A 27,929-nucleotide genomic window follows, 5' to 3' on the forward strand; every position below is an offset into this window, starting at 1 on the left:
AAATACATAGATTTGCTATGTGATCTTAACATGACAGAAACAGCACTGGATTTCCTCACCTGAGCCATACACTTTGGCTGTGAAGTTCATATACATACTTATTTTCACAATCAATTTTCTTTCAATGGCATATCCCATTTCTTCTGCTGTGTGTTGGCTTTTGTGCACCTGAAGTCATGATGAAAAAAAGATGGGCTCATTTGTTGGTAATAGGCTTGTGTGTTTTTGTTTCTGTATATTTTTCATGATAGTCTGTGGAGAAGGCATTTTGTTTGCTCTCTGTCCTAGTTTCAGTCAAGAAGCTCTGATCTTCAGCTAGTACCTGTCTCACAGTCATATTAATACGGGATGCTTCCAAATATCTGGCACACGTTTGCCAATCGTCATCGGAGCAGGGCTCAATCACAGAGTCTGCAGGAAGGTCAGCAGAGAGTGGTAGCTCTAAGGAAGAAGGCAAAGGCTTTCCTTCTAGATTGGGAAGAATCTTGGGAACTGCGTGATACAGTAGGCGGCTGAAACCAGACATTATCATAATGTCTCCACTATGTGTGAACAGGGCCACAGGGGTTTCATCTCGTTTCAATCCCCCCAGCAGAAATATGGATGACTGTCCAAAACTAGAAAGTTAATACAGAAAAAAGAAGGATGAGTTAGTAAAACTACAGCTACACACAAATATGGGACAACTTTATACTTTTTAAAAGGATATTCTCCTTTTAGTGAGCTATTCAAAAACTTCGTTATAATTCAGAACATTGAAACCACAGACTTATATCAAATTAGGTCTTGTTTTTACAAAGTATTAATTTACTTAGGAAATTACAAAACAATACCTCTTGAAACTTGTATACCTTATATCAGCCCTAAAACAAACCTGTACAGTATAGTTTTTGGAAAGGCCAACAAAACTTTGAATCTAATAGATTTAACAGATAAATATTATTATTATTTTTATATTCTAACTACACCAGTACAAAGAAGAAGCATAATTCACTGGAATTATTTATTAAAGAAAAATAATGAAAATATAGATTTAGCTGAACAATTAATTACAGTTTATTTAATTAAATTAATTATTAAAGTTTAGCCTAACACTGGTTTTTACCTTGTAAAATTTCAGCTGAGCAAACTACTTAAGCTATCTAGACAGAGTGGGAGCTAGTCATCCTTTTCCTGGACAGTATTCTATAAGTGGCCATTCTTAGTGTTTACATTGCCAGCAGGCCTATAGATGGGTTCATGAGCAGGGTCTACCAAGTGATCTTACATAAGTGATGGATGGTATGAATTGGAATTGGAGGGGACTTTGGAGGTCTTCTAGTCCAACACCCTTACCATTCCAGACAATTGGCTGTCCAATTTCTTCTTAAAAACCTCCAATGATGGAGCACCACAACTTCTGGAAGCAAACTATTCCACATATTAATTAATATCCCCTCAAAATCTCAAATGTGCTCACATTCAAAGAACTGGGGACCTATAGGTAAATAGATAGATTGAGTGGTAGAGTTCATCAAGATATTTCATAAAATTATGTGAGGCAAATAAGATGTGCCATTGAGAAAAGAAAGATCAAGATAAAATGAAATAAATAAAATGCTATTATTTTGGCTTTCACATATTATAGCTATCCTTTGGCCCTAAACTCCTGGTTTAAACCATCATTGGTATATCTAGTTATTATCTCCAGAAATGTAGGTCTGCGCCTGTCAGAAGAATATGTGAAATATACATTTTTAAAAATTTGCACTGCTTACCTGAATGATAAAAGAGGTGGAGAAAGGTCCAGTTCAGATTCATCCACATGAATTCCTAAAGATGAATCAAAGTGATAATAATTCAGGATCCCTGCTTCTGCTTGGAAGCTGGGAAATCCACAAGATTTAGCCACTTGCTTTGACAGGAAAGCCAGATCAGATGGGAAAGGGGTATAGTTATCTGCTGAATATTTCTAGAAGAAAGAGCAAAGGAGTTGCAAATAAAATTTTTAAATAACAAAGCCAGCAATATAAGAAATATTTTAAAGTAATTTAAATTGAAGTTTAGGTTGCAACTGTTTAATAATCTAAAGTGAACTTTAGGTTACTATTTGACTTAAAATCCAGCATGCCAAAATTATAGAAGGAAAATAATCAGATTTCTTTACTGCAAACTCAAGTATAACAACTCTCTAAAATATGAAGCGCTATTATTGAAGCAATTTCTCTCTGTAGTAGTTCACAAGGTTAGTTAAGTGTTTTTAACTGAAATAACAATTTTGCAGCGTAACTTATTTTCTCAACAGTGACTTCAAGCAACTTCAAAGCATCACTGAATTAATGTACCGTATTTTCCGGCGTATAAGATGACTTTTTAACACATGAAAATCTTCTCAAAAGTCGGGGGTCGTCTTATACGCCGGGTGTCGTTCTCCTGTAACCAGGCTCCTGTAACCAAAAGACTCTGACGAGCCTTACATGGCTCTGGCGATCGAAGCTGACGATCCCAGCTTTGCCTGCTAATCAGGCAACTCAGCTGGGATGCCAGAGCCATGTTAAAGGAAAAAACTTTTTTCTTTTTACGTGGCTCTGCAAGCTCTGACGATCCCAGCTGCGTTGCCTGCCAATCAGGCAACGCAGCTGGGATCGCCAGAGCCATCGATCCAAGCTCTGACGATCCCAGCTGCGTTGCCTGCTAATCAGGCAACTCAGCTGGGATCGCCAGAGCCCAGAGCCCTGTAAAAGGAAAAGTTTTCCCCCTCCAGCTTACCTTAGCTGCTAATCGCAACGCTTGCCTTGCTTCGCTTGCCTGAATCCATTCCATCAGCAAGCCACTCCCTGCCTGCAATCATGCAGGCAGGAGTTGTGGACTTCAACTCCCAGAATTCCTCAGCCAGCAAAACAAAGCTGGCTGAGGAATTCTGGGAGTTGAAGTCTACAAGTCTTAAAGTTGCCAAGGTTGGAGATCCCTGTTCTATTGGGTAAGTTTTTTTCCCCTTTGGGAGCTTTAAAAAAAATAGTCAATTGGGGTTTTTTTAGTTCTTCTTTTTTAGACCTAGCCATTTAAAGTTTAGGAAGTTTTAAATTTAGCTTTCATATAAAAATAAAAATAAAATAAAATAAAGTAATATTTGTGCAGCTTTCTGAGATTTAGTGTGTTTCTGTAGTGTTTCACTCTAACTACACAAACACACAAAATCTCACAAAGCTGTATGTGGAATTTTGTGTGTGTAAAGTGTGAAAGTTGGTTTTTTGGGCTTTTTGTGGCTGTGTGAGGTTCCTGCTTGTTGCAGGGGCCATTTTGGGTCTAGCACAGCTGCTTTTACATTGTGGGTGAGCCAGTTGTGTTGTGTTGTGTTGTGTGTGTGTAAAGTGTGAAAGTTGTTTTTTTGGGGGGCTTTTTGTGGCTGTGTGAGGTTCCTGCTTGTTGCAGGGGCCATTTTGGGTCTAGCACAGCTGCTTTTACATTGTGGGTGAGCCAGTTGTGTTGTGTTGTGTTGTGTGTGTGTAAAGTGTGAAAGTAGTTTTTTGGGGGGCTTTTTGTGGCTGTGTGAGGTTCCTGCTTGTTGCAGGGGCCATTTTGGGTCTAGCACAGCTGTTTTTACATTGTGGGTGAGCCAGTTGATGTTTTTTAATTTTTATTTGGTATGCGTTGGAAGAGGGGCAGTCTTATACGGCGAGTATAGCCCAAACCCTATATTTTAACAGGAAAAGTCGGGGGTCGTCTTATACGCCCAGTCGTCTTATACGCCGGAAAATACGGTATATTTTAATGTTTTTGCCAACAATGCTTAAATGAATTAAGACAGATATATAATTAGCAGTCTTTGTAACATGCCATAAGATCACTCCCTCTTTGCATTAGCAGAACCCAGAATCTTGTATTTAGAGGGCTGGTAACAGGTCAGTTTTTATGAAGACCAGACAATAAAAAGCTCAAAGCTCACTGAGTGAGCTTGTCTGTAGCTGGCTGATAAACAATGTTTTTTTTAAGTTCAGGTTTACCTTCTCATTAGAATATTTTGGGTTTAAAACCCTGGTGTCTGATTGTTGTCCTTGGTGCCATCCATAGGAAAAAAAAAAAAAAAAGAAATTTGCAGTCATATTATTTAGGAGATTCTATTGCCCTCTTGCATACCTTTGTATTCCAGTTATAGTGGTAACCTAGAGTTACCCAGCGCAACTTTTCCAATAAGCTTTTTGGCTGTGATTTACTGGCACTTTTGTTTCTAAAAAGATAAAGAATAACATAATCACAAGCAGTTTTAGTTATAAAAAGATCTGCAAAAGTTTGACATGGCAAAGTTGCCTATAGGAGAGATGGACGGCATAAAAATAAATAAATAAAATAAAATGAGATCCCCGATATGGTTCTAAATAAAGTTGGTCAAAAAATTAACTTTCATATAGGTAATCCTCAATTTATGACCACAATTGAGCCCAAAATTTCTGTTGCTAAGTGAAATATTTGTTAAGAAAATTTTGCCCCATTTTATGACCTTTCTTGCCAGTTGTTAAGTGAATCACTATAGTTTTTAAGTTAACAACATGGTTGTTATATGAATCTGGCTTCCCCATTGTCTTTGCTTGTCAGAAGGTGATCTAAATGACCCTATGACACTGCAACCATCATAAATATGAATTAGTTGCCAAATGTCTGAATTTTGATCAGGTATCCATGGGGATGCTGCAATTGTCGTAAGTGTGAAAAAAGTAGTCATTTTTTTCAGTGATGTTGGAACTTTGAACGCTCACTAAATGAACTGTTGTAAGGCAAGGGCTACCTGTTGTTATCTGAAGAATGAAATGTGATTTATACTGCATTTTTAAAAATCCAATGCACACACAAAAATATTTGCTTGAAGAAAAGATAGTTTAGGAACAATGACATAGATTATTATGGATAGGACTCAGCTTAAGCGTGTTCTTCCCAGCCTAAACTATTACAGACTCCAGAGATTCAGGCAGAACCTTGACAATTTCACTTGGATGGATGGGTCAGAGATACAGAAATGAGTATATCAGCATACTGATATTGATGCTCTCTGATCCAGTGGATAATCTCTTCCAGTGGATTCATGAAGATTTTTTAAATGAGAGAATATAAAGTTCTGAAGTACTCCACAAAGCAAGGGTCCAGGACTAGACTGATCTCACCACCCTTGTTGACTGGAACTAATGATTTATCCAGGACTACTGGTGACTGATGAGTGTGGGGCATGAAATTCCTGGTGGAATTTGCCCTCTGACTGCCAGAGATTTGCTGGGGAACAAACGTTGCCTTCTGTAATTGTGCCAGTTGCTGGATCAGAAGGATCTACTCATGATTATTCATGATTTAGTTACATCCCAATTGGATTTTGGAATACACTGTACGTGAGGGTACCCTTGAACACTATCAGGAAACTTGGTTCAGAATGCAGTAGCTCAGGTAATTAAGGATGTTTCTTATTATGCCCATATAATATCTCTACATTATGTGCTACACTGGCTCCCCATAGACTTCCAGGTGCAATTTTTCAATATTAAACATATTTAAAAGAAGTTCAATATAAAAATAGGAGGAAAAAAGAACAGTAGGTGTATTTGTGCCTTCAGATGGGCAATCATACAGATAGTCCTTGCTTACTAAATCCTCATTTAATGGCCATTCTAAGTTACTATGGGGTAAAAGCTTTTTGACCAATCTTCAATTTACAACTGTTGCAGCATCCTGCGATCACCATTTGTGTGCTGCACAACAGGTTTACAATCAGCAGAGTTCATGGAGAAGTAGAAATTTTAAATCATTGTCATATGATGATGTCTTATTCAACAATTATGGTGATTTGCTTAACAACTGAATGGGAAATAATGGGTTGCAAGCCTGTTATTGTCCCACAATTTTCTGCTTAGCAAGGCAGTTGCCAATCCCAATTGTGATCACTAACCAAGAACATGTAAGTGTCAGATAGATAGATAGATAGATAGATAGATAGATAGATAGATAGATAGATAGATAGGATAGGCCTTCTCCATTCCATATCCTGCAAAATGGGCTTCTTAAAAAGGCTTCTCTTCCATAAGATTTGATAGGCCCATAGAACTTAGTAACACCAAAATATGCAGTTTATGACTTCTGGAGAAGGAAACCTGAAGGCAGCTCTGTTGAAAGTGGAGCCAGCAACTGTACAGAATGACGAGGCAGTGAACAGATTAGCTCCTTGATAATTCCTCTCCGGTCAAGGAAAGGACTTGAAATTGCCCCCAAATGCTCCAGACATTTGCTTCTTGTGTTGAGACTGAAAGACAGTGGGGATTTATAGCTCTGAGACAAGGGAATAATAGCCTTCTTCCTCAGACCATGTTAGGCACCTTTAAGAACGTTGGGTTTGCAAACTTCCTTTTCTAATCACATTCATAAATTGCTCATTAACTGCTTTTTAGTTATTAAGAACTTTGATTGACAAAAGTCTGAAGACACCAAGTGAGTTTCTTTCAATCCTCAGCAAAAGAGGATTGAATACAGATGACATTGGTTTTTAGCAACTGACTCATGGGGATTAAAAGTAGCTGCAGTTTACAAGAAAGGAACCAAGAACCTACAGCACAGTGTCAAACTCAGTCATGTCACATGACTTATTGCACCATTTTTTCCCTTTGCGGAGCCGGGGTGAGTATGGCCTGCACGTGATGCATCTGGCCCGTGGGCCGCCAGTTCGACACCCCTGACATACAGCATAATGACTATTGTGTTGTTTGATCAAACTTGTTATGAGATAACCCAGAGACATGACTTACCGAAGCTGAAATTTACTCTTCCCCCAGATATCAGCAATTTCTTCAGAAGACATATGCATGTCCAAATTGCACACATTAGGTTTCTGGATATATTTCTTTAGACATTGCTTCACCCAATGGCACTGAGAGCCCGGAAGAAAGGGATTATTAATATATATGAATCCTAGATAAAAATAAAAATGGGTGAAAAAGAAAAAAAATGTAGATGTGGCCTGCCCCAGTCACTTAAATTATGAACACTGAAAAAAACAGAAACAAAAGTATTATAACATGTCTCTTCCAAAAATGTTGCATCCATTATCGGTTGTTCTACTGAATAAATTTAGATTTTATGTACGCTGAGATATCCAAAATATGCTCACCTGGATAATTATCTAAACCATAAGCTTTCCATTGGGTAACTGGATGTAATCCTGCTCTGTAGGCATCCTGATCACTTATTGAGGTTAACTTCAGAGGATAGGTGACCACCTAGTTAAAAAAAATCCTTGAATATCAGATAGCCAGAAAGATATCCATAGATTTTTATTCAAAAGATAGTTTCCATTATGAAACAATACTTAAAAAGGATAAGCTATTTATTTATATGTCGTATGTTGTGTAAATGTCTAATTTGTGTTTTAATAAAATTCATAAAAAAATTTTTTTAAAAAAGAAAAGATAGCTAACCAGAAGTTGTAAATACTACCAACTGTACCCATACATCAGAGGGGTAAAGGAATGTAGTAATAACTTTGATGAAGAAAAGCCTTTTAAGTGAAGTGAAATGTCTCGAAAAATGGAAAGCCTGAGAAATTCAAAATAACCTGCCTTGATTCTGTTTGATGTAAAATGAGACAAAGAAAAACTTGACATGCTGTCAAAATTCTATTATAATTTACAAAGATTAGGTACAGTAGTGGCCAAAATTGTGGAAACCTTTTGGGAAAAGTGTATTTTTGAGGTTTGATGGCTAATAACCACTTTTTGGGGGGAGTTTCAAAATAATCATATTCCACTGCTGGAATGGCCTGGGAATAGCCCAGATCTTAACCCAATTGAAAATTTATGGAGCTGACCAAAGAAACTTGCTAGTCAGAGGCGATCCAGCAATAAAACCCAGTTAATAGAAGCAATCATTCAATCTTGGTTTCACGTTATAACAGCTGCAGAACTAAGACTTGGTTCACTCCATGGGAAGACATTGTAAGGTCGTAATTCATGCTAAACTTAGTTGGTTCCACCCAATTAAGTAAGTGCTATTCTAATAAATCCTTCAAAAAAGTTATTGCATTACATTCTTGATTAAATTCTCTTTCCACTGATATAAAATTTTATGGTACTACTCCAAAAATACTGGTGTTATTAGCTAGTTTTAGAAAATACACTTTTCCCAAAAAGGTTTCCACAATTTTGGCCACTACTGTAGTATACCTGGAATCTTTCTGGTGTTTATTTCTACCTGATTTCACAACCACAAAATTAACCTTATATTTGTATGTGCTTCAAATGTATCAAAGAATTCCATTTTGGTATAGTAGTTAAAGCACCAGGCTAGAAATTGGGACATTGTGAGTTCTAATCCAACTGGGTGACCATTGCCAGGCATTGTATCAGCCTTAGAAAGAAGGCAATGGCAAACCACATCCAAAATCCTGCCAGGAAGACTGCAGGAACTTGTGTAGTCAGTCACCAGGAGTCAACTGTGACTCAGACTTTATTTATTTAAAATATCTCAAATGTCCCAGTAATGCTGATTGCTACTTGGATTCTGAATTCTTGTAAATCACATATATGTATTAAAAACATGCAATATATGCTTTCAGTTTTTCAAAAGTGACACTGACTTTCATGATATGAAAATTGACAAGTAAAAGACAATATATAATACTTATTTATTAGGAACTATGGGGAACTTTATTACATTTTATTCCTGATTTAGTAGTAAGATAATTCAACCTGAAATCATAACGTTCTGACAAATAGCTTGCTTTTCTTCCTGCAAGTAATTTGATATTTACAATAGCTATTAACTCTGGAAATGCTAGAGCCGATAAGTCACAATTCCTGTGATAGCAATAGCACTTAGACTTATATACTGCTTCACAGTGCTTTACAGCCTTCTCTAAGCAGTTTACAGAGTCAGCATATTGCCCCAATAATCTGGGTCCTCATTTTACCGACCTCGGAAGGATGGAAGGCTGAGTCAACCTTGACCTGGTGAGATTTGAACTGCCAAATTGCAGGCAGACGGCAGTCAGCAGAAGTAGCCTGCAGTACTGCACTCTAACCATTGCACCAGAATTCCACTCTGAATGGGATAATGGATAAACATCCAATTCATGCAGATACATGATTATAATTTAAATTACAAATTATGTTAGGGAATAAGTAGGTAATCCTATAACTCAAACAGCTTATTTTCTATTTCAGAAAGTCTCTTGGGAGAGCTGTACTTACACTGCATTCATTACTTTCTTAACTGAGGACTAATTCACCTGTCCAAGAACGGGTGCAAGTCAGAAAACAATACTTAGTAATTTTAAAGATGTTATTTAAAAGGGATCTTTTGTTATTGAAGACAGGACTTAATCCTTATCAGACTGCAAATATCAGGCATATAAATCATTTTCTCTTCAGCAGATAAATTCTATCTATCTTGAGAAGATAATGGGATCAGGATACAAAAAGATGCAGTATTATTTCTGATAATCAAAATCTTGTTTAAAAAAAAAAGAATAAGAACCTGTACATGTTACTCAGCTAACTAGTAGGGAAATTTAGTTTAATTTTTTTTTTAAAAAAAATTCTCATATGGCTTGGTAGTTTATTTTATGCTCCATACGATTTTTTTTTAGAATTGGTTACTGATCTTTCATCATTCATCATTAGAAGTCAAAGATCATAAAAGGAAGCACATCTTCCATGGACATTATGGTACAAGTATAGTATAGAAGCCAATGTTTACAATGCAGTAAACTCTCTTCAGACTAAAAAAATAATAGCACAAGGATAAAATTATCTATAGAGCATACATTAAAAGAAAGATTTGGTTCTGTTTGATCATCAGGGTAATAGTCAGGGTTTATACTGACCACCAGAAGGCTAGGATCCCAGCAGTTCTTGAACACAACGTGATCATTTTGTCCTTTCATTCCATGTTACTCAAGTGGATTTTCACTTGTTCACTTAGATTTCAAAGTTTCACTTGAAACTTAAGTTTCACAGAACAATGAGATAGGTTGGACTGACAGGCAGCAACTGGCTCCAAATCCCCAAGTTTCTGTAGTTGAGGATAGATTAAAATCTGGTCTTCCTACTCGGTTTAACCGTTGCGCCATACTTTTTTTTTTTTTTTAATCATGCCAACTTTTGAACCAGCGACATAACAGGCAAACGTTCTCCTACCGGGATACTTTTAAACACCGTTTATGTCAGCTATAACGTGATTTTTATCCTCAAGGCTGCCACTGTTAACTACTAAACAATGATTTGCGATTTAACAGGTTCAAATACGGCCAATACTTTGCTTAATGCTGCACAGGGAAAGGGTGGGGGGGGCTTTAGAAACTGAACAGAAGGCATCGGCTGGTCAGAATTGGCCAAGCAAGTCTTTCCCCGCCATGATGTTTCGCTTTCAAATGGAGACTTTCCCCAGATTGTTACGGCGAAGCCCTCGCGCCGATATACACGCCGGGAACTTAATGAGGAAAAACGTGCAGCACGTGCAACGGAAAAGGGGAGGGGTCTCTCAAAAGGAAGACTTTCCTGGCGTCTTCCTGGCAGGATCCGCCAGGCAGAGCGAAGGGGCGAAAGGCACCCTTCGGCTTACCTGCTGGCCCGCTGGCTTCGAAAAGTCAATCACCCCGCTAGGATCCGACCCCTCCCATCGCCGATAGAAACGAAAGAGGCGACGGAACGCATCTTCCTCCCGCGTGGCCGCCGCCATCTTAGCTCAAGGCGTGGCTTGGCACGCGCGCTCCCACCGAAGCAGCGGAAGCCAGCCTCTCATTGGCTGGAAACCGCCTCAGCCGGGCAAGGTCGTCGTCCCTCGTTTTAAGATGGCAGCGAGGGGGGTTTCTCGGCGCGCCTTCGAGGTCTTCGTTAGGCGAATACCCTGGAACGTGGAGGAAAGTGAGTGGGAGAAGGTGCATTTTCTGACGATGGTTTAACGTGGTATTGAGGATTTTCCCTCGCTTGTGGTTTGAGGGACTGGAGCTTTTGTCCCGCCAAAGGGTAAGGGGGTAGATCCCCGAGACAGCTCTCTTACTGAGCACGGGATTCCAATTTATTTGCTGTGAAGAGGCCGAAGCGGATTTTTCCGCTTCGTGAATGCTAGTTTGGGCATAAGTTTTGAGCAATTGGAGGATGTGGTTTCCCAAAAAACCTCATTGCCATTTGCTGTATTCTATAGAGATTCTCAGTCATCCAGGTCATGGTTGTCCCAAAGGTGCTTTTTTAGGAGGCAACTGGACTTTCTTCGTTTTTTGTTTTTTTTTTAAAAAAAGACGTTTGGCTTCTTCAAGAAGCTCTTCAGCTCTAACTGGATGGTGGGGAATGGAAGGATTTATGTTCCTTGCAGACAGCTGGTCATTTGCATTTTTTAAAAGAGAGTCTTTGAGGCCGTAGGCATAGGGGGTTTATCTGTGTCCTCGGGGGCACCTGAGTAGTGCAAATGGGTGTGGAGCTTTCTTGGCTGCAGGGTGTTTTCTGCCCTGTGTCTCTTTACTGTTGAAGACAGACGCAGGCTGTTGTCTGCATCTCAAACTGAAGTGCAAATGGTTCCTATAGTCTGCAGTTCCTGTTGGCTGTATTGTAGAACTTTTTGAAATTTGAACTCAAATATTCTGAGCAGCATCAAGCAGTTCAGTTTAGTCACCCATTTCCAGTCAAATGCATGTAATATATTATCGTCCCAAGGGATTGTGAGAAATTTAGGCTGACTAGCCCTGCTCTTCAGGAGGTCATTTTCTGAACCCATCAATTGAGAAAATGGCTATTAGAAATTAGTTTGCTCCTGATTCTCTGATATGTCATATCAAATGATATGTCCTTTTTTTTTTTAAAGATGAACTACGAGAATATTTTACTCAATTTGGACCTGTGAAGAAATGCATCCTGCCATTTGTAAGTATCATTCATGGCCATTAAATGGTTTATCCAATGTAAAAATATTCAAATTGTATTTGACCAATGGTATTGTTCGTAAATAAATAAGCAGATAGGCAGATAGGCATGACATTTATAAAGGCTTTCTGGCAGTTTTGTCTTAAAGTATTGTCTTTTAGGACAGTGTTTCTTAAGAGCCTTGGTAGCACAGTGGTCTAAAGCACCCTGTTATTAACACAGCTGCCTGCAATTACTGCAGGTTCAAATCTTTCCAGCCTCAAGGTTGACTCAGCCTTCCATCCTTTCTAAGGTATGTTAAATGAGGACCCAGTTTGTGGGGGCAATAAGCTGACTTTGTATGAATATACAAAAGTATGAAGGCTATTGCTTAACGCATTGTAAGCTGCCCTAAGTCTCCGGAGAAGGGCGGCATATAAATCAAATTTAAAAAAAAAGTGCCTCTTGGATTCCTGAAATCAAAACTGTTTGCAAATTTATGTTGAAAAATAATCCAGTATTAAAATCCCATCAAACAACTGTGAGAAGAGATAACTGCAGTGAATGGGTCAACTTTATTTTTTATTATGGTAGATAAATATCCATACAAACAAAAGCTTTTTTGGAGTCCTCCATAATTTTTATAAATTAGAAGGGATCGTAAAAGAAAAAAGTGTTAAAAAAATTACTCTAGGTTATTTTAATGTAAGTGGTTAAAAGTTTGGGAATTATTTAAAACTCTTTTTAATCTTGCAATACTTTAATCTAGTGTGGGGCAAACTTCATCTGTGGAATGAGGACATCAAGCAGTGTAACATATGTATTTATTGAATACATAAAAACTGATCAATATCTATTGATCAGTTTGGAGATATTTTGACCATTATTTTTTTGCCGAACTTTTTCAGTTCATTTATATATTTGAATATGTTAGCAATTGCAAACTATCCACATCTGAGGCCACAAATTCCACCTTAATCTCACTTGTCTTTAAAATGTTTTAATAGCCCATTGGACCATTGCCAATGTCCTTTTGGGAAAGTAATGGCTTCCTTCGTATTCTCTCATATACATTACTCTTATTCAATGTTTCCCTTGTGGTACACACATGAAAATATTAGAAAATTAAAAAGTCGCCTTTAGATTCTTTGCCATTACCATGTAAATGTTTGCAATTTTCTAGAGTATTGCATGTCTTATTGTTAAGAGTGATTTTGGGTAGCTGACAAAATAGAAAGCTTAAGAATGCTATTGGTTTTTGTACAATCTGTGTAATGGTGCAAGCCAGAAACTTTGGCAACAGATCTGTAGCCCTTCCCTCCTTCATTAAGTAGAGACAAGAGGTTTGTAGAATCTTTTGATAAGATATTATTCACTACCATAAATGTGTTAATTAATAGCAAAGGTTGATAGTAACGACCAATTAGTTTGTTTTATGGAAAGGATCCTTCAAGCTCACATCACTATGTTTTAATTTCATCTGACTTCTTAAAAGAGCTGATTATTCTAATTAAATTTTCCAACAATCAGTGAAAATATTGGCTTAGTTTGTTCAGTTGACATGCTGCAGCATTTGTGCTGTTCATTTAACCAGAATTTCCTATCTGAATAATTCTTATTCAAGGACTGACAACATTGTAGGCCATAATACTGCAAGCTTATAGATAAGAATTCACAAACTTTTCATCACTATTGTACTTTCCGTAATACTGAGCCTGAATAGTTTTTTAGGTTTTATTTTTTAGCCACTGTATGACTAAAAATGTATGGATTATGAGGACTATAGTTTAACATACTTGTGGGGCACCAAATTGATGAGGCTAATGCAAGTAGATAAATAGATACCACTTTGGTGGGAAGGTATCAATATTCCATGAGCCTTGGCCACAGAAATGTCTTTGGACAATGCTGGCTACCTCAGCTAAGATGAGCACCATTCCCTAGAGTCAGACACAACTGGACAGGGGCAACATTTACTTTTGTCTTTTTAGTTCAACATACTCGAAGGGCAGCAAATTGATGAGGCTAAATTATTAACTTCCCTATTTTCCTAGTAAACATTTTTTATCTGGGAAGAACAAAGTTATTTTTTATAAAAACAGGAAGCTTTGTGTAGTGATAGTGATTATCCTTTGATGTGGATGATTTCAGTTCTATATTTTCAGGTTATAAACATAAATGTCAGGTATGAGATCCAGAACAAACTTATATAAAAATTTCCTTCTCTTCTTCCATTATCATATTTGGAATAATTCAAAGGTAACTTGCCCCCTGTTACCAGCCAATAAAAACTGTTCACTATCAAGAATACAGTCCTAATGTTTTAATGGGTTATGTTATTTTTACTGGAAATGCTTTTGTTATTGTAACTAAGGTGTTCTGGAATTAGAAATGCATAAAAATATTTTATACAGCATCTTACATCTCTCTGTACAAAATAAAGCATAAACATTTGTTTAAGATACACATAGCTATTGTAAAGCTTACATCTTTGCTTTAGCTTTTAGAACTACTTGGCAAACAAGTGCTTTTTGTAGTACTATTGCTGCATATGACCAATGCGTGCGAAATTGAACCTTGTTCATCACTGCTTTAAAAGAAAATAGACTGCATTGTCTGCCTTTCTTAGCTGATTGTAGACACGATTTAGTCATCCTTGAATAATTTGACTTCCACTAATTTAATAGGATAAGTGCATGTTTGTTCTGAACTCCACCAAAACTAATAGGACTTGGTATGTCATTTCAGGTATTTAGCTGCAAATTTTGCATGTTTGACATTAAAAAGAAAGGAACAATTATGATTGTTGGGAGGCACCGTGTTGCGGTGGTTCTCCTCCTATCTCTCCGATCGGTCGCAGTCTGTGTTAGCAGGGGGAAGAGGTCGACCTTGAGGCACCTTGTTTGTGGGGTGCCACAAGGGTCGGTCCTCTCGCCACTCCTGTTCAACATTTATGTGAAGCTGCTGGGTGAGATCATCCGTGGATTTGGGGTGTGGTGCCATCTGTACGCTGATGACACTCAGCTGTACATCTCCACCCCAAACCACCCCAACGATGCCCTTGAAGTGATGTCCCAGTGTCTGGAGGCCGTGCGGGTCTGGATGGGGAGGAACAGGCTTCGACTCAACCCTTCCAAGACTGAATGGCTGTGGATGCCGGCATCCCGATATAGCCGGCTGGTGCCATCGCTGGCTATTGGGGGCAAGTCATTGACACCCCCCCCCCCACAGAGGGGGCTCGCAACTTGGGCATCCTCCTGGACACGCGGCTGTCTTTAGAAGAGCACATGACGGCCGTGGCCAAGGGGGGCTTTTTATCAGGTTCGCCTGATAAGCCAGTTGCGCCCCTTTCTGAGTCAGGATTCCTTATGCACAGTCACTCATGCTCTCGTCACTTTTCGCCTGGACTACTGCAACACTCTCTACATGGGGCTCCCCTTGAGGAGCACCCGGAGGCTCCAACTGGTCCAGAATGCGGCTGCGCGGGTGATTACGGGAGCGACATGGTGTTCCCATATAACACCTCTCCTGCGCGAGCTGCACTGGCTCCCGGTGGTCTTCCAGGTGCGCTTCAAAGTGTTGGTTCTCACCTTTAAAGCACTCCATGGCTTAGGGCCAGGGTATTTACGAGACTGCCTTTTGCTACTGATAACCTCCCACCGGCCAATACGCTCTCACAGAGAGGGCCTCCTCAGGGTGCCGTTGGTCAAACAATGTCGGCTGGCAGCCCCCAGGGGGAAAGCCTTCTCTGTGGGAGCACCCGCCCTCTGGAACAAGCTACCTCCCGGAATACGGCTGATCCCGGATCTCCGCACTTTCCGTAAGGCCCTGAAGTCGTTTTTATTTCAGCAAGCCGGCCTGGCCTGAATAGGTTTTATGGGTTTTTTAATTGTATAGCTTGGGGTTTTAAATTGGGAGGCCGATTAATTTAATTTATTTTTAGTTCTCTTAACTTTTATATTGTAATTTTAATTTTTGGCTGTTCACCGCCCTGACTCCCTTCGGGGAGAAGGGCGGGATATAAATTCAAGAAATAAATAAATAAATAAATAAATAAATAAATAAATAAATAAATAAATAAATAAATATTACTGTAAGCCATGTAGAATCTCTGGAAATGGAGCACATACACCAGCATTTATAAATTTGAGTAAACAATCAAATACATCTTATTGCCTAATTAATATTTTAAAATCCTTTTATTATTAACATAGTGTAATCATACACACAACTATTTAAAAGTATGCAGAATTGAATTGGGGGTTGCTTTCAGAAAATGCATACGCTGTACTTTAGTATTCTGTATCCAATAAATACAAGAAAAATAAAATACCAACACCATTCTCTTTAAAATTATTATTCCATAAGACCTTTTCTATCAAATTAGTTTTGCATATTGGAAAATGGTTTCTAATTTACCTAACAGATAAAATAATTTATGTGTTCAGTTTGAATACAAACTCTTAAGTAGTAACTAACCATGAATATGGTTTCCAAATGTAAAAGAGGAAATTTATTTAGATATATGATGAACTAATATATTCTCTTTAATGTTCAGAATGTAGAAACAGGATTCCATAAAGGTTTTGCCTGGATTGGATTTGCTACAGAAGAAAGTCGCAGTAAAGCTTTGTTGAAAGATCATTTTTTTGAAGGGTCACAGGTAATTTCAGTTCTTTTAAGATATATCGAGTGCCTCTTTATTTCAAAGAAAGCTTCATTATTCTGTTATATATACACATTTTAAAAAACCCAGTTTCTACAATTAAGTAACAGTTAAAAGCAGGCTATGCAAAGCATTTTGTGCATGGGCTGTACATGCTAGAATCAAAATGTACATTCTGAGATGGGAGACAGCAAGGAAAAGGAAAACCCATCAACGATACAAGGCAGTGGCGAAGGGAAGGAAGGAAGACATTGGGACAATTGGTAGAAAGAACTGGCATGCTGGCTGGAGTATAGACGTTGTTATGCTTGAATTCATGTAAAGTGGCAGCAATCAAAGGAGAGGAAGAGGCTGGTGCTTCAATGATCAGAGGAAAGAACATGTACGTGTGATAAAAGGAAAAGAGGAACAGAATGTAACAGACTTCCTTTACTTGTCCTGAAAGACAATCCAAAATTTGTCTTGGCTAAAACCTACAACAAAGAAACTCCAAATGTTTGGATAATCTACCAGAATAGGTCTTATAAATTCAGCTGTGGTGTTTCTTCTGCACATGGGACAAGATAAATGTTCCTTATCATGTGCCTCTCTAATTAAAAGTACACTGCAATAGGGGTAGCTTAAGTTCAATGTGTATTGATGTCTGAAAGGTATTCAGTAGTAGCCTGCATAGATAATGCAGACTATATTATTTAACAATGGAAATAATATATAGCTCAGATATTTATTTTGGTTAAAAAAATTGAAAATGGGTGTTGAGTTGTTTTTTTTTTGTCTTATCTTTCAGCTGGAAGTTAAACGTCAAGAAAAAACAGTCAGATGAAATACTTGCTAATACCAATTAAAAGGAAGGAGCCTTTATTTAATTGCTATGTAAAGAAATTAAAATAAATTTCGGTATGTATATATTCATCTTATTTGAGTGCAACTGCTCCTTTCAGATTAAATGGAACTGGATAGTTACATCAGAACAAATCAATTCCTTCCCTTTTTTCAAGTACAATACATAGCAGAAATAGAGAAAATTATATACAAGAGAATATACCTGGAATAACTTTAAAGTAAAGAATACATCACTTCTTCTCTGTTGAAACAAAGGATGAATATACTTAGAAACCAAGATACAGAACCTATGTTATTCAGCAGTCTGCTTTTTCGTCTCTATTCCATAGGGAAACGTTGCCTTTGAACACTCATGGTACATTATTTTCAGCACAGAGCTAGTTAAATCTCTGAATTCAGTCTCAGCAGCCAAAGATCAGTTTTTTACTCTTTCCTTCTCTTTTTGCCTTCATGATCGTGTTCTTTAGGGCGGTTGCTATCAGAAGGTCTTTTAGAGCCCCCGTGCTGTTTTGCTTCCTCCAAGAATTTGTCTAGACCAAAAGGATCTTCCTCAAATTGAACTGGTCCTTCTCTTCCTCTTTGTCTACGGTCTGAGCCAGAAAATTCCTTATCAGGAACAAACCTGCAAGAGACAAGAAAGCAGAAAATGTAATATATTTCTTGTAAAAATCTAATCCCTGAGGTTCACATTAATTTCCCTACCTGTTAGTAGTTTTTATTCTTGTTTCCAAATCATCACCATACATGTCCTTATCCACATTTTTACTTGGTCTGTATATATTTTGGGCCATGTCTTTACCACTTCTCCAGGGCTGATCGTAGACATTATAAATTTCATCTTCTCCTCCTGCAAAGCCACTGTCCATGCCCTATTAAGTATAGGAATAATTCACATAGTTAGGATAACAAACGAATTCCAGAAGTGAGCCATTTCAAAAACCAACAATTACATTGACCTATGACTGGATACACTTCTGTTATTAAAAGGCAAACTGGGAGAACTATGAAGTCTTTAGAGCTACACATATGACAAGCCTTTTTTCACTGTTTCAATCATTTTTGCCTCTTAAAGTGGTTATGAAAAAAAGGCAGAACACACAAACAATGTAAGATGTAAATGAAGGGAAGAAGCTTAATTTTAGCGAAATTTTTGACAAGGTTCCATGCGACCTTGTCAACTAGATATTTGGATAGTCCTATAGAAAAGGGAATCTCAAATGGCTGGCATATTGCATTTAGGAAGTCAGCAGTAAGGACTTTACATTGTTGGAGAGCAGTAACCCATGATTCCAGTGCCCAGGGTAACAGTTTGAGATTACAATCTAATCTGGGCAAATTGAATGAAGGGCAGCCAAGGGGAACCAAATGTTTTAATATAAGAAATGTAAGGTGTTCAGTTTAGGAGAAAAAAATGGGTGTAAGATATAAGGTGGGGAATTTATGGCTTGGGAGCACAACATTTGAGAAGAGCTTGGGTATAGCCATTTACAACAACTGAATACGAATCAACAGTGAGACAGTTACTACAATTGCTAATGTGGCTCTGGGTTGCATTAGAAAAAACGTAAAGTCTTTTTACTGAGCATTGAGTCCATTTCCAGAAGGATATGAACAAATGAGAAAAAGTTCAGAGGAGGGCATAATAGCTCTGTTCAAGTACATAAACGTAAACTTTGGGGAAGTTAACCAAAACTATTTCAAGGCCATAGAAACTAAGACTACAAATAATGATCAGAAGTAACAGCTAACTAGATGTCATTAACATATACAGGTAGTCCTTGCTTATTCACCACTTGTTCAGCAACTGCTGAAGTTATGACAGCAGTGAAAAAGACTGACAGGAGGTTCTCAAGGTTGTAATTGTCAGCATCCCCTTGGTTACATGATCACAATTTCAACTGGTGTATATTTACAAAAATCGCAGCATTCTACAATCATATGATCATCATTTGTGAGCTTCACAGCCAGCTTCTAACACATCAACCCCTTCCTGCCTTTGATGTATAGAAGAGCAAACGGAAAAGGGATTCTCTCCAATTTCTGTTTTGAGGGGGAGGGGAAGAAAGCTCGAGCAAAGGAGAAATTTCCTATACCACCAGGGAGATCGGAGACCAAAGGATTTGACAAGAATAATCTGTTTGCGTAGAGCAGGCATGTCCAACTCATGAGCAGCACACAGCCCTGGACAGCTATTAATGCAGCTTCACAAGATCATAAACTTTTAATATGATTTATATACATTAACTATATTATATATTTTATATGCTGTCCAAGACAATTCCTCTTCACTCGCTGAGGCCCAGGAAAGCCAAAACCCATGGTGTAGAGTCTGTGGCTCTCCAGCATTCCAGGGGATGTGGGAGTGGTTATGTGATGGAATGTAGTCTGGATTCCCAGAAGGGACAAGGTACATTCCAGAGGAACAAGAGACAACTCAGTTTGGATAGTTCGAAAGAAAATGGGTCCTCCCTAGTAGTTCCAGAGTATATGTGTTATTGAGGGGGAGGGGGCAGATTTGACAAGATTCTGTCCTTAGGTGCGGAACAACAAAGAAATCTGTTTCAAAGAATCACCTTTCTTTCTTGCTTTCTGGAGCCTGATAGGTTAGGGAAACAAAAGCTGAAGGTGTAAAATTGACTAATCTTGTCTCTTTCCCAGTGGTCACATGATTTCCTTCTTAGTGGCCACTTCACTTAGCGGTGGAGTTGCCAGTTCCAGTTAGTTAAGCAGGCACTACCTGTATTCCCTTTTAACTATGTTCTAGAATGGGGTCATCCCAAGGCATAGTGTGTGCTTTCATACAAATCTTTTGCATTCCAATTTTGATCATAAACTGAGGACTACCTGTGAAAGTATAATTATCAACACTAGAAATGTTCATTTGTATATTCACATACTATCTAATTCTGCATATACTAACCAGAATTTAAGCACAGGCTCAACAGCAAATCACCTTAAGAATTAAATGTAAGAAAGTCAGTATACCAGTGGCCCTTTTTAAAAATGTTCATATTCTTTATCAGATAGAGAAGTTGCAATTTTATGTTCTATGTACTCATGGAATTCCTTACCTTATTTTGGTTGAACAGTCTCTGGTCATACTGAATTTCGTTGGATGTCCGAGGATTAGGAACGCCCAATGCAATGACTTCACTAATATCTCTATTCTCATTTCTCTGTAGTTTCGACCTGAATTTAACAATATTGCATTGCTAGGTTACATAATATAAATTATCAAAATTTAGCCGATTATTAACAGTTAGCCTCACTTATCTTCCTTCTGAATGGGCAGAGGGCTATATTGCAAAGTGATTAGACTAGAGCTATGGCATTTCATTTTGCTCTTCTTTTCTCTCTTTCCCGGATTCCAAACCTATCTGGAGAAAAGTCAGGAAATACATAGGAAAAAAAGAACCAATTCAACTATTCTTGCTATTCTTACTGCACAATGTAGTAGCTACAACCTAGAATATATTTGATTTTTTAGCAGTCATGCTGCAATTATGATATATACAAGTTTAATGACAAAATTACTTTGGCCATATTTATTTATTTATTTATTTATTTATTTATTTATTTTATTTCTATACCGCCTTTCTCCCATAGGACTCAAGGCGGTGTACAGTCAAGAAAAATATAGACACACAAACATCATAAAATTGCTAATTAAAATTATTACTTAGTTTGGTCACTTAAATAAAACCCAGAATTAGATAACATTTAAAAAATCATTCATATGTTTGTATGTTTAGCCCTGCCTGTTGGAACATCAGGGTCTTGATGTTATATGTCTTGACAACATATAATTGTCTTTTATTGCTTATATCTTCTGCAAAAGTTTTGAGGTGTATTACTAGAGGTTATTATACATTATGTTGTTCCCCAAGTATATTTAGATGCCAATCAGCATGTATAATTTTTCCCTAATTACTAATTAAACTTTATTAATTAGGAAATGGGTAAACTGCATATAGGAAAATTGATTTTAAAATCAGCTAGAAAAAAGTCAATCTTGTATAGATAAAACAATTAAAATTTGCCTGGTAAATATAAAGGATGAAAATGAAGGAAAATGTATAGGATGCAACATACAAGTTTTATGTTCAGAATGAACTTTAGTTCTGCTATTTGAATAAAACATCAAGTTGACTTCTGAGGTGTTATCAAATTGTTGATTTTAAAATTTATGCCTTACGATAGTGTCAGGTGCAAAATTCTCCTTGTGATAATGTAATAAAATAATAATTCAATGCTACACAGACTCTTGGTTTTTCTGTATCATTTTAAGAATCACCGGTAATACTATTGTCTCAACATTTCTGAAGAGATTATTCCACTACATAATCATTCTGGTGAAGAAGTACAATCTGAGAGAACAGTTACAGTTATGAGGCAACTGTTGTTTTTTTATCTTTATATATTGCAACTATTTTTTTCTTGCACAAGGAAAGATGTCAGTTATATATTAGTTGAACAATTTTACCTTTTGTCAGGGGCTGCTCTGGAAAGATTCCGGTCATGCTGTCTTTCTTTTCGCCTGTCATGCCTGATTTCATCACGCTCCCTAACTTCTCCATCCTCTATAGATAAATTTGAGATACAAGGTGACCCAAAATTAATTGAAAAGTAGTCAAATATTTCTTCCCCAATAATGTTCAGTGTGACTAAAATCCATTAAAAGTTATTTATGCAATTTAAAAAAATCTCTGAAGGTTAATATTTGGGAATAAACATCACTAAATTATGGAATGTACCTCTATCGATAGGCAACTTTTTGGTGGCAAAGGGACATAAATATTTTTTGGAAAACTGATGTCTACAAAACATATGACATCTAGAATTATTTTGGGAATTAAAACATACTTGCTTTAGGGCTTAAACTACAACTTAATTTCCCACTTCAAAAGGGAAGGAAATTTAGCAACTGAGTAGAGGGAATGTGAGGGGGCAAAATAGAATTGATTGGTTGCATCTGGCTCTAGGACTACAGATTCTCTAATTCATTTTTACATGAACATACATGCGATCAGGTGGCAGTCCTGTACATGAAAAGCAGCATACATGAAGAGGTAGAGACTGATAGGATAACACAGACCATTCCTGCTGATTCATTGCAATCTTCCCAACAAAATTAACTGTTCAACAACTGGTTTAAGAAAAAATATTTGAAATATTATGAAATGAAGCAGTTGAAAAGTTGTACCTTTCTCCATATGGGTTTTGATTCCAGCTCTTCGTTCCCTGGCCTTTTGGGCCATTTCCCGAAGTTTCTCCTCATGTTTCTCTTTTTCCTTCTGTGCCATTTTGCGTTCTACCTGGGCTCGCATTTCTACAGCCTCACGAGCCTGTACAAAATTAAGCAATTATGATAGCAATGTTACTTTACACTTTGGATTGTAGTATAAAAATGCAGATACATCCCAGAACTTGGCCAGATAGAATATTGGGCAGCTATCTTATCGTGGAGATGGGCGGCATATAAATTTGTTAAATAAACAATGACCTTTCTATCAGCAATGTAAAGAGCTTCTGCCAATTTAGCAAAGTTTTCATTAATGTGTACAGTCTGCAATCCTCTACCATCTGCAGCCAGGCGTTTGTCTAACGGGATGGTGTAACCCTGCAATAAAAAGAGAAAAGGCATTTAACAACCATAAAAATATCTATTACAAAAGTAGATCTATAATTTTAATTGCAGTAGGATATGGCAGGAAAATTAGTCTACACGCTGCTTAATAAATACTTATTTTGAACTTTTATTATGGAGACACTTAAAATACTTTCGCTATTGTGCTATAATGTTTTATTACAGTAAAGAAGCCACCATTTGTGGAACTACTTTCAGTGATATTAGCAACTGACATTGTTGCCCTGCGCTACCCAAGTTGTTATTCTAATATTAGACTAACGGGGAAAAACAAACTACTTTTAAAAGGTAGCTTATTTACTCAGTTCTAGATATTTCAAAATAATCAAAATTGTTCATTTTTCAGTGAGATTCTTAGGATGTTATCTTTAGGCTATGTGATTGTAACCAATTAATTACCTTTGCATTTTTCCAGTTTGAAATACAAGGTGGAATTTTCCATTCTTGCTGCTCCTTTACAGTCATCTACACAGAAAAAAGAAAGGTTTTTAAATTATTATCAATGGAAAGGGAATTTCTCAATACTATAGCAGAATAATAAATAACAAAAGCCAATTTACAACAAACTGGTTTTGAAGATCGTTTGGAAAGTGAATAAAAGAACTTTTCAATAATTTGAAGTACGAAGGTGGAATTTTTAAAACCAATCACATTCTTTCTTTGAAGCACCAAGGTCTAAAGAGGAATCCGCTTAGGTCAGCTTTGAGTTATAAACTAAGAATTTCCATGAAAACTTTTGATAGTTTCTCCTAATATTGATCTTTTTGAAAGCAACTTTAGCAAGTATCAGCTCAAAGAATATGCTGTCTTTTTGCAAAGTGCTTACTGTGCCATCTGAGCAGTTGGTAGGAATATACAGCACTCACCATGCTTAAGTGTTTACATAACTATTTACTTTTTCTGTTGATCATCCAACTCTATAGTATTCTTTTATATATCTACATGGCAAGAATAATCATGCATGAGATCCCACGATACGCATCTCCCTTCCCACCAGAGTGGATAGGGTGGGCATGTTCCATGTCTTCTCTTAAGCCTTGCCTTCTGATGGGTCCTTGGAAGCGTGCCTTTTCTACTGCAGGCCCCGTCCTATGGAACATCCTCCCTCCAAAATCCAGGAGACCTGGTTTAAGATTTGGCTCTTCACCCAAGCACTGGGACAGGGTGAGGTTAGAGTGGGAGAGAAAGTGTGGGTTGCATTAGGGAAGCCTGGGTGTGTACTAGAATTATCCAGGTTTGTGGGAAATTAACAATGAAAACAATAATAAGATAAACATGAAAACAAAGACAACGTGGAGAAAGAAACCAGCTGTAAAACCATTACCTTTCTACTGGGAGAATGCATTACTGGAGCAGGAGGAGATGGCGGCCCACGAGGAATTTTCTTATTAATCCTAATATGTGAAAATCATAGCATCGTTAGGACTTATACAAAACTCTTATTTCTGAATAAGAAGTATTTCTGAAACCCACTTGAATCTTGGAGGCTCCATGGGATCCTTTTGCATCTCCACCATTCTAATAACTCTCTGTTTTGCACCAGAATTGAATGCCACTCCCTGCTGTGATGGTGTGTATCTGACAAAGTGAGAAAAAGGTTCTGTTAGTACAAACTTTCATTACGTTTACCCGTTTTGTTACGAGATGGGTGGCAAATAAATTTAATATATAAACTTTCCAACATTGCTGTACTTTTAAACATTACACACGTCTGTTTATTTATCTCTCAAAGTTATTGGCCGCCAATCTTACCACAGGTAAGCTGTGTCACACAGAGAACAAAGCTTGATATTCCACATTCTATCCCATTTTATTGACTATATACTTAATAAAATTTCCAGTTAAATGTCCTATTGCTTCATAGACATTATTGTGCTTATTTACTTTTTATAGACCATGAGACCTATATTTCAAGAAAAAAATCATTACCAGAAATGAACACAAAGATCAACAACAGAATTCTATAGCCAAGTACACTGTATTATGATGTATAATTCATTAAACAGCAATAAAAAAAAAAATCTGTAACTGCTCCCGTCTTCACATAATTATGTGAAGAGGGCATATATTACAGATATATACAAAAAGTAAACAATACAAAAAGTATTCTATACCGAATATACTGCGCTGGAGCTAGTTTATCAGCTGCTCGGACTGGCATTGCTGCTGCAATTTTTTGAGAGACCGACTTTTCCAGTGCAACCCGTGTCTTTTCTGTAAGCTGCAAATGTATATAATAGATTAAACACTTGGACAAAATGTGCATGCCTCCCTTGGCTAAGAAACAGAGATCAGCACTGCCCCTTAGAGTTGGATCCAACTGGAGAGGGGAAATCTTTACCTTTTTTACCATTAGTTACATGCATCACCACTAGCTATACCTCTTTGACAGCTTCCTCATCTGGTCTTTGAAGCTCAGGGTCATCCACATTCATAACTTCTTTGGGAACGAGGTCTGTGTATTTGCTGTAAATGACCTGAAACATGAAAAAGATCACTAAACAACACTGTAAATAAAAAAAAAGGCTCTGCAACTTTTTAGAAAACTGGACTATTTTTCCAGTATTGAATAAACTCCATAATATCTAACACGATCAGAATAAGATTAAAAACTATCATAGTACTCTTAGCTTTAGATAGGAGAAATACTCATAACAGTTTCCTGAATTCTGGTGTTTGGTAATCAAACATCTAGGAATCTTTTCCATTTGGAACTACCGTTATCTTGTTTATCTACATTTTATGATGCAGAAATACAGTAATTTGACTAAAGAAAAGAGCAGGGACTTGTTCCGGCAGTCTCTAAGAATTGGACACAGTTCTATGAGAGAAAAAGGTAATCTAAACCACTTTCCAAGCTTTTATGATTGTAATAAAATGGCATATTCTTGGATTGGAGCTGTATGTTTCTTCTATATAGTCTAGATCAGGGGTGTCAAACACAATTTCATTGAGACCCACATCAGGATTGTGTTTGACCTCAGGGAAATGGAGAGGCATGTCCAAGGTAGGCATGTCAAGGGTAGGCGTGTCCAACACAACATCCATTTTCGGCCACGACAACCTCCTGCAGCTGTCTGTCAGTGTGCACGCCCTCCCCCCAAGCTCTGTTTTCACTAGCAGAAGGCTGCAGGAGGCCATTGCGGTCGAAAACAGAGCTCAGGAAGGCCACATGCGACCCTTCTAAGCTTCATTTTCGCTAGCAGTCATTGCGGGCGAGTCCTTCGCTGTTTCCAGGTCAGCCCCATGGGCCAGATAGGTTTCACACCCCTAATCTAGATCAATTTTGCACATATAGCCTGCAGGCTGTGTCTTATGCAGTCTTGTGGAGCCCACTGAATTTTTTTGAAAAACAATCAATCCACTGCCTATGGGAAGGAGTGCCACTATCACATAGGTTTTTGCAGTCACTTTCATTATAAAAGACACAATGCCTTCAAGCCTCACATACAGTGCTAGCTCCACTGATGCCACTATGCTGCCTGATCTGCACACCAGTTATTTCCCACAATTATTTTAAAAGTTTCCATCTGGAGCTTTCCCCTCTATGAGCTGTTCAAGCCTTTCTACGTTTTTTTTCTGTTTAAACAAGTTTTATTTTATCATCAATATATTGATTTTTATTTTTGCTTCTATATTTTTTAAAAAATAAAATATCATATTTTGCCCATGTGATGATGTTAGACTGTTTTATGTATCACAATTTGCACTCATGTTACCTTTATATCACTTTCACTGATGCTTACTTAGTTGAGTAATGAAATGTCTACAACCAACCACCAAGCTTAAAGAGCACCAAGGACTCAGTTCAACCCTGAGCTACATATATTCTCCATTGGATCTGTCACAACTACAATTATTTTTTTCAAATAGGTATATATTGCTCATTAGAGATTGTTCTAAATCTTCATTCATTTGTCTGCAATAAAAGAGTCTTGTAGTCCTAATAATAATTTAGCATAGGAGACATTTACCAATTCTCATCCAAGAATTTCCAAAATTAACAATCCCTAAAATGAGCACCCATAGAATCACATTTCACAAAGCCAAATGAAAGAGCAATCATTTCTTTATTGTAATTGCCCATAAAACTCACAAGAATCTCAGTGTATAAAGAACTAAATGTACTTCCAAGACCAAAATAAATAATCGATCAATCCCAGAAAATAAAATGCAAAGATGTTCTTCCGACATTAAAAAAAAGGAAGTTCTAAATGGAATAAGTAAAATAAGACCACTCTTTAAGATAAGGTTGACCTGGCACCTTTTCCATGCACTGTAGAGGTTTTCCAGGCATTTGATGCTTCCTGGGGGAGTTGCTGCTTCACAACCTGCTTCCCCCTTCCCCCCCAAACTGTGGAGGCTTCCCTAGTATTGGACACTTCCCAGAACGTGATGTATTTTTTATTGCACTGCTGGGCCAGGCTGCGGCAGCTGAGGCTTCCATGGGCAGCTACCGTTTCCTTCCCAATATCTCTGTATTTGTGCCACATTACAACACACCCAACTCGTGTGCAGCCTGCATGTAGCCTCCTAGAGTGTCGATCAACCTGGATGCATCCCCATGTTCCCTACATGGGCCTTCCTCCGCTTAACAGCCTGTTATTCTTACTTCACACTAGCAGCTGGGAGTGCCAGGTGCTAAGTGATGTGGTCATGTGACATCTTACTTTACAATTGCTTCTCTTAGCAACTAAAATTCCAGTCCCAATTGTGGTTTTAAGTCGAGGACTACTTATATCTGTATAGTGACTACCTTTTTCTTCCAGCTTCAGAGCCCAAATCTATGCAGGAAAAACACCACATGTTCATTGTCCACATGCATGGGCGATGAGCTAGTGGTACGTTCTTGCTTTTTTAGTACTGGAAAAACAGTTTGCACCATTGAGGGAATGACAAAGAGTAGTAGTACTTATATGTTGAAGATTAA

At 37.7% G+C, this 27,929-nt stretch overlaps 3 protein-coding genes across 3 annotated transcripts in view; 1 reads left to right on the top strand and 2 right to left on the bottom strand.

Moving 5' to 3' along the window:
- Window positions 1–10,755, bottom strand: ALKBH1 (alkB homolog 1, histone H2A dioxygenase). Its single transcript, XM_070941121.1, has 6 exons — window positions 10,570–10,755; window positions 7,121–7,229; window positions 6,759–6,921; window positions 4,117–4,207; window positions 1,758–1,951; window positions 1–617 (listed from the first exon to the last, which is right to left on the bottom strand). The coding sequence occupies exons 1-6, from the start codon at window positions 10,684–10,686 to the stop codon at window positions 197–199; spliced, it is 1,095 nt and encodes a 364-aa protein (XP_070797222.1). The 5' UTR covers window positions 10,687–10,755; the 3' UTR covers window positions 1–196.
- Window positions 10,742–17,426, top strand: SLIRP (SRA stem-loop interacting RNA binding protein). Its single transcript, XM_070941116.1, has 4 exons — window positions 10,742–10,871; window positions 11,806–11,864; window positions 16,402–16,506; window positions 17,297–17,426. Exons 1-4 carry the CDS (start codon window positions 10,799–10,801, stop codon window positions 17,330–17,332), a joined length of 273 nt encoding a protein of 90 aa, XP_070797217.1. The 5' UTR covers window positions 10,742–10,798; the 3' UTR covers window positions 17,333–17,426.
- Window positions 17,351–27,929, bottom strand: part of SNW1 (SNW domain containing 1) — a 15,174-nt gene continuing 4,595 nt past the window's right edge. Inside the window, exons 4-14 of the mRNA XM_070941108.1 lie at window positions 25,381–25,476; window positions 25,114–25,220; window positions 24,473–24,577; window positions 24,324–24,393; window positions 23,399–23,464; window positions 22,856–22,972; window positions 22,556–22,697; window positions 21,836–21,932; window positions 20,424–20,541; window positions 18,055–18,221; window positions 17,351–17,974 (exon numbers count right to left, since the gene is read on the bottom strand). Of these exons, the coding sequence (XP_070797209.1) occupies window positions 17,776–17,974; window positions 18,055–18,221; window positions 20,424–20,541; window positions 21,836–21,932; window positions 22,556–22,697; window positions 22,856–22,972; window positions 23,399–23,464; window positions 24,324–24,393; window positions 24,473–24,577; window positions 25,114–25,220; window positions 25,381–25,476 (1,284 nt within the window). The 3' untranslated portion in view covers window positions 17,351–17,775. The remainder of the gene's footprint in view (window positions 17,975–18,054; window positions 18,222–20,423; window positions 20,542–21,835; window positions 21,933–22,555; window positions 22,698–22,855; window positions 22,973–23,398; window positions 23,465–24,323; window positions 24,394–24,472; window positions 24,578–25,113; window positions 25,221–25,380; window positions 25,477–27,929) is intronic.

This window comes from Pituophis catenifer, unplaced genomic scaffold, assembly GCF_029215685.1.
Source record: "Pituophis catenifer annectens isolate HBS135680 unplaced genomic scaffold, rPitCat1.0.hap2 SCAF_1, whole genome shotgun sequence".
Lineage (NCBI taxonomy): Eukaryota > Metazoa > Chordata > Lepidosauria > Squamata > Colubridae > Pituophis > Pituophis catenifer.

Coding starts and splice junctions, on each gene's coding strand:
- ALKBH1 (XM_070941121.1), bottom strand. CDS start 10,686: ATGGCGGCGGCCACGCGGGAGGAAGATGCGTTCCGTCGCCTCTTTCGT. Junction 6,922..7,120: donor TGGTTTAGATAATTATCCAG/GTGAGCATATTT, acceptor ATTTTTATCTAG/GATTCATATATATTAATAAT. Junction 618..1,757: donor CCACCTCTTTTATCATTCAG/GTAAGCAGTGCA, acceptor TTAACTTTCTAG/TTTTGGACAGTCATCCATAT.
- SLIRP (XM_070941116.1), top strand. CDS start 10,799: ATGGCAGCGAGGGGGGTTTCTCGGCGCGCCTTCGAGGTCTTCGTTAGG. Junction 10,872..11,805: donor ACCCTGGAACGTGGAGGAAA/GTGAGTGGGAGA, acceptor TTTTTTTTAAAG/ATGAACTACGAGAATATTTT. Junction 16,507..17,296: donor ATTTTTTTGAAGGGTCACAG/GTAATTTCAGTT, acceptor CTTATCTTTCAG/CTGGAAGTTAAACGTCAAGA.